General features: G+C 34.6%; 1 protein-coding gene across 4 annotated transcripts in view; it reads left to right on the top strand.

The window, feature by feature from the left end:
- The window catches only part of LOC105326453 (estrogen receptor beta), a 45,815-nt gene that overhangs the window by 19,338 nt on the left and 9,365 nt on the right, over positions 1-17,112 (top strand). For all 4 annotated transcript variants that reach the window (XM_066086916.1, XM_011426503.4, XM_066086917.1 and 1 more), the window contains 6 exons: positions 719-1,699; positions 5,649-5,875; positions 6,605-6,715; positions 11,669-11,782; positions 15,804-15,928; positions 16,517-16,697. In XM_066086916.1, the coding sequence (XP_065942988.1) occupies positions 774-1,699; positions 5,649-5,875; positions 6,605-6,715; positions 11,669-11,782; positions 15,804-15,928; positions 16,517-16,697 (1,684 nt within the window). In that variant the 5' untranslated portion in view covers positions 719-773. The remainder of the gene's footprint in view (positions 1-718; positions 1,700-5,648; positions 5,876-6,604; positions 6,716-11,668; positions 11,783-15,803; positions 15,929-16,516; positions 16,698-17,112) is intronic.

Genomic DNA, 17,112 nt, shown 5'->3' with positions numbered 1-17,112 from the left:
GTCTGATTTTCATTGTGAGATGTATTGTATAGAGATTTTAATTAAGTATGGGTTTTATATGAAGTATATGATATTTAAAAGTACATACTATGATAAAAGAGAAATTTTAAAAAGTTCTCTGAATTTTCAGATATTGAATATTTTACATAATTTTGTAACTAAGGCTAGTTTTCATCTTCTTTTTCTTCTATGAACATTAACATCATTTCTGAGAAAAACGGATGAATTTTCTTCCATATTTTACTATAATATGGACTTTCCGTGTGATTAATTGTTTATCAAGACAATAAATTAAATTCGTGAGAAAAACATCCTCCTTTCAAATTGTAAAATATTTATTGTTCACACTGACATTCATTAATATTACTGTATGATTCATGGGTTTGTGGCAATCTAATGAACGGGCGGCTAATCCAAGCGAGGTAACTCGCGGGAAAAAAATATACGATGACCATACAATATTATGGGAACGGTAATAAGCATCGGATATCCGGTAAAATGGGATAGGTGAAGATTAGATTAAATAGTTTGAAAAATAAAAACATGTATTGGTATTTGTCTGCTATTATTTTAAACAAAATATAAATGAGCATAAGTAAAACGCCTACTAGATTTTCAGAGGATTTGATTATATAAAGTGTTCATAAGCATAGAGCACGTTATGGTTACAAATTTCGTAGCGACATTGTATATGAAATTCCTCTTTCTTTTGTTGTAGTTGAAGTTGAGCACTTTGACTTCCAATCGAAGTGTTGACTTGCCAGTTGACAAATATGCCACCACCAAAGAAGCCTAAAAGTGGACCCACATCTATCGAGCAATTCATGTCGACCGACGAAATCCGAACGTCCAGCGATGATGAGGATATGCGGGAGAGGACCGGATCCTGCTCATCGGAACTGTCCGTGATTTCCGAGAAGAATGAGAACGAGAAGGACTTCGGGGACATTAAGAGTCCGTCGGGGTTAAAACTGTTGAGGGACTTGATCACGAAGAAAGTGGAGGAAGAGCAGCGAGTGCCCGGATCATGTTCCAGTGGTAGAAGTTCATGCCAGAGTCTGTCTCTTAGCAACGAATCAGACGACCCCTCGCGTGAGGATTCCCGCGCTAGCGCGACGGCCAGCCTCACGACCGAGGAGCGCAAGAAACATCCTCCCTCCGCCTCCTCGCCGATCTCCCCGATGGCGGGAAGCGTGTTGCCTCCTTTTGGAAACAACGGGAACCCGCAGACGGCGGCGACTTCGGTGCGAGGGAGCGAGCGTTTGATTAACAGCATGGTGGCCTCTAGTTTGATGTCAGGTTTCCCTACCAGTCCCACAACGACGACCTACTCGGCGTATTTCCCTTCGTATCTGTACGGACAGTCTTTGCAAAGCTCCTACTATCTGAACAACTTTGACTCGGAGCCTCGCGATTTGTCCACCAAAATTCAGAAGGAAAATCAAAATCGTGCAGACAGACTCTTTGATCGTAGTTCCATAGACTCGCAAGTTCATCGAGACATCGAACAGAGACTTTCTGCTCACTTTGGACTCGGGTCGTACGACTCGCTGACAGATCGCAAGGATCTGGACTCGCGAAAGAACTTGGTTGGGATTCTTACAGAACCTCGATATAACCACTTACGATTCCCCCTGAGTCCTGCGGATCGAGAAACTGCATCGTTTCCGTTCTTCGTAAATGGATACGAGTCACGAAGGTATGTAAACGTTTTCATTGCGATAATCTTTAATTGAAAGATTTTCTATATAAAATTTTTGAAAGTGCCAGGAGGATCTTTAGGTTAAAGTCGGTTATATTTGAGCCTAAATTCTATATTTGAGTAAAAAACAAAGCAATGGTCACCAATGTAACACTGGTTATATGGCTGGTAAGGTAATACGCAAAATCGGCAAAAAGTGTAAATGGAGTTTATGTCATGCTTAATATAAATATATATCTGGGTTGGTAAATGTATAACGCGTTACACGTTGACATTCATTTTCCTGTACGGTAATTTTTTGCCAGTTGGAAACTTATTTTTCTTTCTGCGTTGATTTTAATAAGAAAGTCTTCAAGAGATAAACCAGTGTTTCAGCAATAATTGAACAAATGAATATCATTTTACATAATTACAATTTGAGTAGGCTTGTAGACCTGTCGGAGATTTTTTATAACAGTTGTTTCTTTACATAAACATGTGATCATGCTTTTGAAAGTCATGCATATGAGAGAGAGAGAGAGAGAGAGAGAGAGAGAGAGAGAGAGAGAGAGAGAGAGAGAGAGAGAGAGAGTTATCTCAAATGACAGGAAAGGTAACTCTAATTGAATTTGAGGTTTCTATTTTGTAAAGAAGTTATCGCTCTTTCATTACCAGATAAAGGGTTGATGGTTTTAGCGATGAAAATGCATAACTTATAAATTACGGCAACTTAATTAAATGTGAATCCAAGGATTTTAAAATTTAAAAAGATTGATATCAATACCACAGGTAGTTTTTTTTTTTGATTGTCGTATCATATTTTTTAATCCAAATGTATTTGTACATGTATACACAGCTGTATCTAATGAACCCATTTAATTAAATTAAAAAAAATCTAGTGGAATAAAAAAAATATTTACATGAAATAAGCATTTATTGATCTTAATGAAATAATTATACAATGTTCTCAAAACAAGATCGTTATAAAGTGCGTCACTGATTGGCGTGTGAAAAATATTAGCTTCCTGCTTTACAATGTATAACGTTCTTATACACGTGCAAAACCGTGTAGAGAATGACTATTCTTGTATATAACTTGTTAAAACATTCACGTGTATCTGAGTAAGACCAATAAGTCACCTATATACGCAGAATGTATGGAGAATTATCACAACAGAACAGAATGTATTGCTTGGTTTACAGCATACTAATTTTGCCTGAAAAAAATGCGCATTTTACAGGAACTGCATAAAAAAGGAGGGGTTCTCTCGTTACCATTTTGTTGCCAGACCCCCCATCCCCCACCCCCACCCCCACCCCCCAAAAAAAACATACAAACAAAAACTCTTAGATCTGGGGTCAGTCCCAATTATACATGTAATACGTGAAGCCGATATGAAATATGTTGAGTCATGATAATACTGTCTATCTCTGAAATGAAAAAAAAACACAATAATTTTATTACTGATTATCCGTTTTCATTTAATAGTTTTCATCACACTAAAAGATTAAGTAGCATGTAGTACATGTCCACCTTTGTATAGCAGACGAGATTTTTTATTTAACCTCGCAATGGCGAGACGGCCATTTAAATCCCCGGCCTTTACACGAAGGCCACTGTGTGTGGTGTTTGACCAACGGCGGTCGAAAAGTGCACATGTGCTATTGAGGTCATGCGGCCGGCTAGCCAGCGGTCAGCAAAGTGGCTGTGTATCGATTCAGCATTAGATGACCAAATGAGTGAATTATGGGCAGGGTAGGGCTCTGGGAGGAAACTACAGCTATCCCCTCTTGACCGTTGTGATCGACGTTGGAGTGACCAACAAAAAGAGACAACATTTCGTCCTTTGTTTTTAATCCATGTAATCACACCACAGCTCACCAATGTATTTTCTCAGGGATATTTTACAATTGTGTGTGCCTGTCGTCTCTCTTTGTATGGATGTGTTATGGAAGCAAAATATCACGACCAGCAGTTCGAGGATGCTCTAACCGTGATTCAGGGCTTGTCTGATCCAGGAGGCACGGTCTGTAGAATTCTGAGAGAGTCCTCGGCGGCGGCGTCGGCGACGGGGGACGAAACGGAGAGTATGTCGGGGTATGTGTCTCAGCTGTGTTAGAAGTCAGGACTAACCCGGGGTATTGGTACTTCCAGGCGCGGATCCAAAAACAATTGGATCTAAATATAAGTAGAATTTGAACACGTGGAAAAGGATGGTTAAACTTGTCATTGAAGGATTAAAATTTTATTTTAATAAAAAGTATTAATAATTCATGATGTACTTTAAATAATGAATTAGGCCATTTTTAAATGGGAAGGGGGGGGGGTGGAGGGGAGTGGTGATGACTTTCAATCTAAAATCTATTAACTATTTTGTTGGTTAATAAAAAGATAAAGATGGAAATGAGGAAAGGAAATACGATCTTTTTTATTCATTACTGTTTGTTGGACATGTTTTTCACAAGTCTAATCTATCTGCAACTAATTTAATTTTAAGTAATATTGGAGAGAAAGAGAGGGGGAAGGGGGGGGGGCAGAAAAAAGAAGATATAGAGGAATTGAACAGAGAGTTCTCAGAGACTCTTCTCTCTTTTAAATTTTGAAAATGTTCCAAGGAACATGTTTGTGTAAATTCTGAAAGATTAAATCTCAATAAATTGTAATTTTAAGTGATATTTCTTTTATGGATTTTCTTTTCTTGAGAGTTGTATCACAAATTGTGATATAATAATATATGATTATATTTAAATGAAAAAATAAAAAAAATTAGAATATCTCTCTTGAAAAGACAGAAAAAGAGCAAACCCTAACTTTGGTGGAAAGGATGGTACTATGTAAATTTCAAATCATTTTATCGAAGGAGAGTGCTGTAAAATTTAATTAATCCCCACCCCCATTTTTTTTATAAAATGAGGTCGCTTTAGTGCATGCACAATTCATTGCATTGAAGTAATGGGAACATTCAATTCCTGAAGAGAATCAATAAAATTTATTCATGTCAAAACATATTTACATAAGAGCCAGAAAATCTATTTGTGTGAAGGGTCGTTAAGTGTCACTTTGATTGGAAATCAGTGAATATTTATAACAACAGTTTATTTGAAATCACCTCAAAGGGCAAAGGAGTAGAAAAGAGAAGAAGCTGCAATATCAGGGGGATAATCTTCTTTTCATTGGCCAAAATTTTCTCACGAAAGGTCAGCTTGACCCTAGCTGTGGAGAAAAGGAATTTTACAGAATTTGCATGCTACACATGCTCTTTCCTGAAGCCACTGACTGAATGACCCCATCGCTGTAATCACCATCGCCATGGCAACACATTAAGAAATATGGCTCAAATTTTTCTATCAATTACGAACACAAAGGCCAGTTGTTGCAGGGTTGTGTTTGAAACGATTGGCTTGTCTGAAGGGTTTTGACACTGGGTTTTTTTTTATTAGTTTATGACTACCGTAATTATAAAAGAGCTAGATGTATCAAGGCTCAGGGATCTAGCTTATGAACATGTAAGCAATACAGTGGGGGAGGGGGAATTAATCTAGTTTTATTGCAAAAACAGTTTGTGCAAGGTTGTTTTAATTGGCCATTAATGTATGGACTTAGACATGTAGGTAGGGTATAACTGTGTTGCCCTAGATTTCAAGTTTTTTTTTTTACTCCTAATCTCCCTTCCCCTCACAAAAGCCAATAAATCTTGCACAATGTATCTATATTTTAATAAAGTTAAAGGACAAGAAACATGCCCTTTTGATCGAAGACACATTTTAGTTCTAAATTGACACACAAAATATGACTTTGGGTTTAATAAATAGAGGAGAGGGAGAAAGAAAGAATGAATCAGAGAGAGAGAGAAAAAGAGAGAAAGAGAGAGAGATGGTTAAAAAACCAGACTCAGTCAATCAGTTACAGGCCAGCTGCTAGACTTAAGTAATGATATTTAATTAATTTTCCTTACTTTTTTTCTAGAGAGTCTATTGAGAAACTGGTTCCCAAGGAGGAGAGCCATGGTTCCCACCACTCCCCTGGAATGGTGCCCCAGGGAAGCTTTTTATCCATGCCCTACATGATGCATAATCAGGTTCCCTCCTCCACTACCCTGGAGTTTCGGGACCATGATGGGCGGATCCTACCCCTACTCGACCCCTCCCTATCATTTGCCGATGGCAGAAAACTGAAGCATGGTGCAGTTTCAGGTACAAGCTATTCTTCTTGTTTGTGATTTTTTTTTTTAAGAAAAAAAAAGCAAAGATTTCTATCTCAAATTAAGCTGTGCATAGTTATTTGTGGGCACACTACATTGGGTATACATACTTTTACATACTTGCATTTAGTAAATCGTGACATTTTTCTGGTTTTCATTTCATGCATTCATATTTTTAGAATCCATTCTCATACTTTTAAAGCTCATTTTGATAAAAGAAACCATGTTCTTCTAGTGCAAATAACATATTATAATAACAGAAGCTGATTTATGAAGTGTGAAAACTTCAATTTACAAAAACAAGAAAGAATATCTTAGACAATCCTTTGAGAGAGATGCTTGACATCTTCTTCATAAAAAAACAAAACAATAACATGCTATCTAAGTTAAAGACTCCCAATTTATTAATTTTCCTCATCTTTCTCTCTTTATATATGTCTGCAAAACTCGGTTTTAGACCCTCGACAATTGATTCATTTTTATGTGGGCTTCAGCAGACATGATTTCTCCATGGACCATAATGTCTGACACCTTCCAATCATCATTCTTTCTACATTTGTATCGTTACACCTACCAATTACTCTATATTATCGCTAAACAACTGAATATGGGCTTACGCAGGTCTCTGATCATCGAATCTATAGCAACAAATACACGTGCTGATATAAATTGCTTGTTTCTTCATTGTACTGAATGGTATACAAATGTTTCATCTTTTCAGCTCATGGACCAAATAAACTGTGCCAGGTTTGCAGTGACAACGCATCAGGGTTTCACTATGGGGTGTGGTCATGTGAGGGGTGCAAAGCCTTCTTCAAAAGAAGCATTCAGGGTAAGACGCGGACTCATGTTACCTATTTATACCCCCGCAAACGAAGTTTAGGGGGGTATATTGGTTTCACCCTGTCCGTCTGTCTGTCTGTCTGTCTGTCCGTCTGTCCGTCTGTCTGTAGACGCAACATTGTCCCCCCTATAGAATTTTTTATTACTGCATGGAACAGTTTGAAAATTTGTACATATGTTGAACACCATCTGAAGATGTGCACCTGCAATTTTTTTTAAGATCAGACAAGATTTAATGATTTTATGACAGTTTTCATTTTCCTTATTCTATATATTGTACACAAATGTTGAAAAGTAAGGGAGGTAATCCTTACAGATTTTATTAATTAATTAATAGAAAACACTCTAAAATGTATTTATATAAATACATCCAGATGGAGTTTTTTGTCTTTATGTCTTAATTATAATAAAAAAAATTATTTTTTATAAGTATTCTATCAACTGACAATGCAAAGTTTTTGTTTGTCAATGATAAATTCTTAGGAGCTAATGAGAACATCAAAGACAAGTGTGGCTGAATTCATTTGTCCCAAGGGAGCCATTATCTGAGCCATGGTTCAGATGGAGCATGTGTTAAGGGGAAATTGATAATCTGTAAAATGGGTGATGGTTTTGGGGCTATTTTAAAACTGTTTCATGTAAACCAAAAGGTCTATCATTATAAGGAAATAAATAATATAATTATTAATAAAGAAGTTAAACTATTTTTAGAGGTTGTTTAAATTTATTTGTCAAGTAATTTGATGAAGTGACCCTATTGGGCATTAATTTAAATGAAATTCAAAATTACTGATATGATTGAAGTGTTTTGGCAATTTTAAAATTGTTTGTAATATTAAATTTTCTTTTTTACATATTTTTACATAGTATGGTAATTATGGTAATGTTTTGGGAGTTTATTAAATTTAACAAGCTCATCAAAGAAAATCATAGTCCTATGGGATCAATTTTCTGATTTGGAGTTCAATTGTGCCATAGGAGAAAGTGAGGAAAATTTGAAACAACTAATTGCATCTGTCAAGACTCTTATTAGAAAGATATTGAAAGTTTTATCAACAGAAGAGCATTGCTTGGCTACCGGTATTTCTATTCACTGCAAAGGGAGGGGTTATTGTCATTTTGTTGGTTTTTCTTTAAATCAATTAAATTAAAAAAATATATCATCAAATACATACATTTGTAAATGTATTACTGTTATAGATATGTATTTACAGTGAAATTCTGACAATTTTGATTTTAATTTTTCTTTGTTAACTATTTTTTTTTTTACATTTCTAGAATTTTTTTTTGTATGTGTTCCAAACCTTAATTATTATTCAATTCAATTATTTGTCCCATTTGAAATTAGCCTAGCGGGGGTATTAGTCCCATTAGGACAGTTCTAGTTTAATATGAATTTTATAAAATCAAAGAAAAAATTCAAAGTACCGCTTGTCACAGCAAAAATTGAGAATGAAAATAAGATTCTGCATTACGACAACAAAGGATATTGTCAACTAATAGTTATACGAAGGTGTACTCAAGGTATTTGCAAATTATTCTGTTACATAATTCAAGGCATTTTCCCACTCTCTCTCTCTCTCTCTGTTGAAGTCTTGCTGTTCCAGACAAATTGCCATGCCCTTGTCATTGGGGTGTACTTTTATGAAAAAAAAAATCTGCAATGTAAATTTGATACTTAAATAGCTTTGTCCTTCACCTTCCCTCAAAAGGCTTGGAGCAAGCCCAGGCTTTGGATGCTAATTAATACCGCACTCAAAGTATTTTCATTCCCCCCCCCCCCCCCCCCCAAAAAAAACCCCGAACAACTCCCAATTTGAAAAAAGAAGACTATTGTAAGAGTGAATATTAAGCAATATCATGAACCTCATACATCAATTAACCCCGCTTTACACATGATAATTGTTTTTGTTTCCAAAAATAATAACGCTCTGTCTAGATTGTTTGATCATTGTACAAAGCTTCTTGTGTTTTTTACTCCAATTATTCATCCTTGAATGCCTTGCGTATTACCTTGTTGTTTTGCTGTTATCAGATTTTTTTATGTCTTAAATTATTCTGACAAAATTTTCTGAACTCCTGCAGACATTCAATTATTCTGTTGTTGAGATTTAAACATTCATGCAGGCCTATCATGACCTCATTTTTTTTCTTATTGTCATTTTCTTTCAAGATGTCTGCATGTGTACATTAAGGGCAATGCCCTTTGTTTTAAATTGATTTGATTGCTTCTGTTTTCTGTTGGATGGTAATACTTTTTTTTGGGGTGGGGGGGGGGGGGGGGGGGAGGGAGGGTTATTTTTTAGGGATCCTATAACGTACCCAAAAAAGTGTGCACAGAGGATTGGTATCACCTATAGTGGTCAACTCCAACCCCCACCCCCCACCCCCAACCACCTGCCCACTCTTTCAGTATTTGATCTAGCTGTAATTGCAGAAAATGCAATCGGAAGTCCCTGGCAAAGTTGACATATATAGGCCACTAGCTATCAATAAGACAATTGTAAAAAAAAAACCATTACAATTTCAAGATGGAAATTTAATGGAACAAAGACATTTAGATATTTCTGAAATGAAGAGCATTTTTTTTTCTCTTCACGCATTTTGTTTTCTTTGATGTCAATGGAAAAAGATGGATTTCATCATCATTAAAATGTAAGCCTGTAGCAACAAGCAATTTATTTAAAAAAAAAAAAAATCCAAAAACTTTTACATACTTTATATCTGTGTTGAGTATGATGAGTCGACAATATCCTTTAGCAGACAGGTCCCATTAAGAGATAAGTAAAAAGACCATGATATATCAATGAGTGATTTTATAGATCATTCCATTTTTAGCCACAGGATTTTGATTGGGCAATATATTTATAATCTAGGTCAATTGGGACAACCGGTGATATATCTAGTTTAGCAGAAAAAAAAAGTCTTCCTTCACTATTATATTCCCCCTAAGTAATGGAATTCTAGTTGTTAGAGTGTGAGGGCTTTTATTGTAATCCAAAGGCTTTTATGATAATCTAAAAGGATATGGGCTATATCACTGCGTAAAATATATAGGGCAGTGCGTTGTGTAATTGATGTGGCATGCAGAGTGTATAATGTAAGGCACACCGGCCGGCAAAACTATAAACTCCAGCTATTGATTCCTTACAAATTGCACCGGGCCCCCTTGTGCACTGTGACATATTTCGAAGACAGGTCAAACTGGAACTCTTTCAATCAGGTTGATCTCTCTCTCCATCTCCCTATCCGATGTGTCGCGATCTCCAGCGTGAATAGCCAGAGGAAGTGAAGTTTTAAACTGTTTGTTTATATCTCTCTGCATGCATAAGGTCTGCATTTCCTGTTCGTCGTGTTGAAGAATTTATATTCACTGTTTACATTGATTCGGAGGTATATTTTCCATAGACACGTAAGTCTGTACTATGAAGAATTATTTTTAAAAATTATTTAAACAGTCAAGTTAAAAAAAAAATTAATTAGACCATTTTTATTCATATCATTGTATGGTAGGCCTGAATGGACTTTTTTGCGTTGTTTTTTTTTTTTTTTCATTTAGTGATTAAGCTGTTAAGTGTGAAGAGAAAATGACACATAATAAACAAATATATACGCCATATCAAGATATATATACATTTGTCAGGGTTTTTTTTTAATTCTTGTTCAAATTCCTGTTTTTTTCTGGGTTTTTAAAAAAAATATATTTCTTGCTATTAATATATAAGGAATGTTTGATAGTATAATGAAATTTTTTTTTTATAAAGAGAAATCTTAAAACAAGCAAAGTACACTTCTGACCTAAAAAGATAGTGTTATAAGGTCAATGACCCAGCAAAACATTTCAAGGTTTGATGTGTAGGTTTAAATTTATGTTTTGATGAATGCATTTCTGGCCTATTTCATTGGATTCCCATTTGGAATACATATATAGTTCAATTCTCAATTAAAGTAGCAATATTCCTTAAAGGAGTGGAGCATTTATAGAACCTGAAATGAAAAATTTCCTTCCACATGTTCAATTGGAATGATTATATATCCACAGGAGATATATTGATTTATGTGATAATTCCCCACTGATATATTTCTTCCTCAAATATTGATAAAATTTATGAATTATACATTTGGTGATGTAACCTGCTCATAATTGGGTAAGGAAATACTGAGACAATTTAATGGAAAGAAATTTTGCTCACTTTTTCACTGTGTATACCGCTAGTATGTACATCATGTGAGTAGACGTATATGTTAATTAGTATATACGTCCCTGATAAAATGGGAAGTGATCAGATGATGCACATGTTGAAACTAAAATGGAACTCTTCATAATATGCAATGTGAATTAAGATATATAAACTAGCTGTGCTGCATGTCATAAAGGCATTAACTCTGTGACCAGACATGCATTTTCACTCCATGAACTTGGATTGCACCAAAGATTACTGGTTCAAAAATTTTTCGACAGTTAAATGTCGACGCGAAAGGTTAAGTTACATAATCACATAAGCATTCATCTCCCACCACCTTTACTCTTTTGAACTGTGGGTGCAGTTTTTCAGTCGACTTTTACTGTATTATAAGTTACAAGGCACTCGAAAAACTTGTTTATTTTCAATACATATTTTGGTTTTTGTGTTTTAATGTGAATCAAGTTAACAGCTGTTAATTATAATTATTTCATTGGCAAAACTGCTGTCAACAATTTCATGATCAGCGGCGTGGCGCTATAATTAACTGAAGAATTTGCTAGCTGCCTTTATATTTTTTTACCTGCTTAATTTTGCTACTGCTTTGTCTGATGAAATATTCATTGTAAGATCTCGGAACTACTTGTAAACCAGACGAGAGGAGCTAGACCATGTAGTCGATCTGCTCTACATTATTAATTTACAAGTTTTTTCGGCCCTCCCAATTCATTCCTTTTTTTCCTCTTCTTCTTCATCAGGGCCTGTAGATTACGTGTGTCCGGCCACCAATACCTGCACCATTGACAAACACCGACGGAAGTCTTGTCAGGCATGCAGATTACGCAAGTGCTATGAAGTTGGAATGAACAAAGGTACCATTAATTATATGTATATTTTTTTTTGTACCGAGTTCCATGAAATTGCTCTCTATATGGAGGGTTGGATTTTCATTACCATCTTTAGGCTATGTTCCGGTAATATTGAAACCACTCCTTTGATTAAGAAGCTCTGTATGAAGACATTTATTAACTGTAACACTATTTATTTTAATCCTTGAATATTTTGATTTTTTCTTCTGATCACTAAATATTTAACTTGTGGCCTAGATTATATTAACGTATATACGGTAATTTTCGTGATGGTCTATTTTTTCGCTTTTTTTTTTGCGATCTCTTTTAAATCACAATTAATTATTGAATTCGCATGAATTATATTCTGTATCATTTTCTATAAGAAACTTTTGAAATCACAAAAAAATGACTGACGCAAATTAAAAATTCTATACATTTTTCCTATTTTTGCAATTTTGTGACGCATGAAAAAAAACGAATATACAGGAATTCAAAGTAGATCGATCTGATTGGCAATTTGTTGACCAGCCAGCCTCTATAATTAAACAGTTAATTACTTTAGACTAAGGCCACATAAAATCAATTTTTAGATTCTCATCCCCGCCCGCCCCTCTGAAATTGGCCCGCCCGGATGCATTTTATTTTATTTTGAAAAAAAAAATCAGGAAAAAAAAATCAGGCTCGGTATTCAAAAAATTCAAAAAATTTTAAAATGGCTGCCTAAACTTACCATTTGGGTGATACCAGTCATGATCGTTATTATAAGGATACAAATGTCTTCGTGCATTAACAGTTAAGTTAAAATAAAATGGAGTTAAAAGATTAAAATTGGGTTTGGTTACTCGATCATATTAGCATTAACAATTAAAAAAAAATAGAGCAGTGATTATTTCTAGAACGGTAAAAAAGGTGTTTTAAAAAAAAATAATAAATAAAATCCACCCACCCGCCCCATATTTTTTGCAATTCAGGATGAGAATCTAAATATTAATTTTATGTGGCCTAATTTAAGTATTTTTTTCTACTCTTGATGTAATTGATGGAGATCCTATTCTAATTGGAATTTTCAGCATCCAAGAAAAGTTTGTCAAAGTCTTTGATTTCTACTTCATTTAATTCATTATATTGATCTAATATCTTTTATTTATGGCTTTTTGATATTTATAGACACCTCTTTTGGTATCAATTAACATTATATGCCCATTTTATGTCATTTACATGGATTACACATATCTTTTCATTTTTATCGTTGCTTTGAGTTGTACTGGTATATCATTTCATAATTTCCAACCATAAGAGAGACAGATCGAGAGTGATTCAAAATTGTCCAGTATAAAATTTATCATCATGCAAGTTCATGAATATTACATCTCTCTAAAAGCAATAGCAAGACAGCAATAGACAGATAAAACAAATGAACACTCGGAGTAGCTGCATTAAAAAGACCAAGATTATTATATTTTGGAGAGTCTTTTTCAAAAACTTTTCCGTATTTTGATACAGAAGTCGACGTTTTATTGTTTTATTAGTTCGACGCCTCCTTAGATGGTTGTCTTGTTCTTGGGTGATATGTTTCTTTTATTGACCAAAAAAATTAAGTCGTCTGTTTATACTGCGGTCAGCCAGAATGAGAAGAACAGAAATACTCAGAAAAACATTAATTAAACGCTCTAAATCTATAAAAGCGAGTCTAGACCATCTGCCACCGATTGTCTCCGAACTTGACGTTTTACGAAATCAATGGATTTGTCTCCTCTCAAACACCAAATCAGTTTGATTAGTCTATAGAAAGTGCATTGCGTAGTAGAGATTTAGACTTGACGTTTTCCATTACCCTCTTATTTATCAAGGGCTAATACTGATATATCTTTCCTTTATTGTTCTACATTTTTTAAACACAGCTAGGCTCTATATTGTGTTCTCTGCTTAAAGTAGTACAATTTTAGCTGCAGGTCAGTAAATAAATTTTAATTTCTATGTTGTACGAAATCATTCAAAATAAAAATTATAACCAATTACTGATTGATGTATGTGGTTTAGGCTACTTAAATTGATCAATATTTATTTCTCACAATACAGGTAGAAGGAACAAGTTTTACAATATTTAAACAGACATACATAAAACTTCATAAGATCATTGATTTTCAGTGATATGTCAAGGTCACAAAACCAAGCCTTTTTTATCGATTTAAGTTCTCTTTAAAAGGGAAATTTTTTATTTTAGATACATTCAATGTTCGATCGATTGCACATAATGGCTGTCTAATGACCTTTTCAATTATTGTCTGTGAGAGGCATCAGCAAAAATTGGATATGTTATAGGAATGAAGTGGGCGGTGAATGCGTCTCATAGTGTCTAGCAATTAGGTCAATGTCAAGGTCACAGGATACTCGGGAGATTCAGGTTCATTTTGTTAGTTAGGTCGATCCTTTTACATTGCGCATCTCAAAAATCTTGAACTGGTAGTTATCGTTATAATGTCAACTAAAATTTCTTAAAAATTATCTGACATGCATGATTATATGGTAAGGATATATTTTTTCACTGTAATACTAGAATATTAATTGCTAAATGTTCCTGCTACAGAATTGTTTATATTTATATATATATATTATTGCCATTTTGGGGGTTTTTTTTGTTTTCTCTTTTACGTAAAAAATCCTGATCATAATCAGAATATCTCCTATAATCTCATAATGATAAATCTGTATATATTGATTAATGTGTAAATTCTGATATCAGCCATAGTGTTGATAAATTCTACTTGTTGCATCAATATGCAGATACTTGATGGCTCAGATATCAAACATGCTGAAGATAGCTTTGACAATATTAAACTTCTTTGTCATGAGCTTCTTCAGAGAAAGCTAGAACTTATAAATGATAATAATCACGCAAGGACAAACTTTTGTAAATAGATCTCTATTTAAGAGTCATCCTCATTATATATCAGAAAAATGCAGATTTTGTACTTCATATGCTGCAAATTCTAAAGATATTTTAAAGCATTTTGAACTTTTTTATTCACACTCTGATAAGTTTATACTTGTAATATAAGAGAGACCTACTTCAATTTGTACTTTTCATCTTCAAAGTACCGAAAGTGCAAACATAATATTTTTTGGAGTGTATTCAGTCAAAGGAAAATGATGGTAGAAAATTGTCATTCTGTAGGAAGTACCCATTCTGCTCCTTCTCTGCATCCTTGATAGGGATTTTTATAGTTACAGCAATGTGGTTAAGTTAAATTTATAAGCAGAGCTGATACGTTATACTTTGAGTAACACTTCCCTCAGTACGAAGTAGTGAGCACACAGCTGTGAGAATTTTGTTAACCAGGAAAATAAAAAAAGTGAGTCAAGAGGAGGGGTTTACAAGGTACGGAATAATTAAGGATTCACGGAGCATATAATTTAGTCGCAGGGTGATGAATGTCATCAGACGTTTTTTGGGTGCACAGCTAGTCTGCATATTTTTTTTTGCCTCGGTTCTGCTCCCCGCAGTGATTGTTATAATTCAGCAGAGCAACTGTGTCAGAGTTACTATACAGTTTCAAAGAGAGAGATATATACGTAAGACTCAGAGAGCTCCAACAAAACAACTAAGGCTTTGTATTTTTTAAAAGTTTTGATGTTTCTTCCCTAATTATAATTGCCTGTTAGTAATATACAGCAATGTCTTATTGATAATGACCTCTTAAGTTTTATTGTTTGTTTTGGTTTCCGGTCGTCTTCTAAGAATAAATAAATAATATACTCTGTTTCGGCCATGCACGTTTACATACTGTTACCTGGGAAGGCAGTACTTCCTTTATTTTTCATTTTTTTTTGCTAGTTTTTTCGAATAGATAATTTACGACTTTTATTTTTATCCTTTGCAGATAATATTGAAAGAATTTCTAATCATCTTTTAAAGGAAAAAAAACAACTCACTGTGTTGCATAATTATAGAAGCGTTTATTGTTCTATCGATTTGCACTCTTAGTAATGTTTGCCGGAAGCAGTTTATCAGAAGTTAGCGTAGATGTTGTTTTGTTTACAGGGAGCCAGAGGAAGGAAAGGAAAGGTAGCATTTCTATGTCCAAGCCAGCGGCCACCAAACGGAGTCGTGCTGACTCCTCGGACAACACCGTTAATTCCACGAGTGGCAGCCCCAACCCAGCAAAGGTAGGCCTCTCTGTCTTTGATATTTTTTGTATATGAAACTTCCTAGCTATCATTCATATTTGTTTGAGAATGTAAGTGCCTAGCCTATATTACTAAAATTATATACACATGCATGCAGGTATCGTCTTAAAAAAAATTAGCTTCTTTACAGATCGATCGTTCTTGTAAATTTCTGTCATACAAGAATTAATGATTAAAGAGTTATAAATATGAAACTTAAAGATTCTCACTGATTTGATTTTTTTCCAAAGACAAAATAAAGTAAAGATTTTTTTATATTTAAAGAGCATTGTAGAGAAAATTAGCATTGCAGAATAGTAGTTTTAAAGTTGCTGTTGTACATTGCATGTGTATAAAATTTCACACGGTTTGAAACTGCAAGTGTCATTTAGTCAAGTGAAATGTGACTGAAATGGTAATTAACTGAAAGGCAGATTATCTGTCAATTGTTCACCTCTTATTGACCTTGCAGTCAACATTTTAACCAGTTGACTTTATGGCACAGTTTCATCTTAAATTGTGTCTTCTTTTTTTTTGGAGCCTGTGGGTTTTTTTTTTAACCTTTTTGACCTTTGCCTCTATTTGAAGTCGGCCAGGAAGTCTCAGACAGTTACTATCCTCCAGGCCCTAAACAAGGCGGCGCTGCCCGTGCTGGAGAGCCACCACAACCATGGGCAGCCACCCACAAAGGTCCACCTCCTGAACTCTCTGGTCAAACTGGCCGAGAGGGAGCTAGTCCACCTCATCAACTGGGCCAAAAATGTCCCAGGTGAGCCAAACGTTCTTTAGGCAACAAAAGCCGATTAAGAACCATGCATGACATTGTTTTGTCCTTTTATGCAAGAAACCTAATAATTCATCATCAATAGTATTTGAAGTTCTTTGATGGACTGAGGGTTAAGAAAGTGAATTTCATCAGCTGGATCAAAAAATGCATTTTCAATGCTGACCAAGGCTACACATTGATGTTTTTATATCCCTATTTTGGGGAGAGACCATGTGCATTATTGAAAATGTTTGAACTTCTTTGATGAATTCTTACAGGGTAAAAAAAATTGAAAGTCTACGTATGCAGCACATAGCTGTTCTAAAACTTTTTATAGTTTTATAATTGAAATACAGGTCAGAAACATCAAAGTTTTGTACCGTAATTATGAACAGATTCACTAATTAACAAGTTCTAG

The sequence above is a fragment of the Magallana gigas genome, chromosome 6, assembly GCF_963853765.1.
Source record: "Magallana gigas chromosome 6, xbMagGiga1.1, whole genome shotgun sequence".
In the NCBI taxonomy this organism is placed as follows: domain Eukaryota; kingdom Metazoa; phylum Mollusca; class Bivalvia; order Ostreida; family Ostreidae; genus Magallana; species Magallana gigas.
The sequence above is the reverse complement of the archived record's forward strand: the minus strand, read 5'-3'. Positions and strand labels throughout refer to the sequence as shown.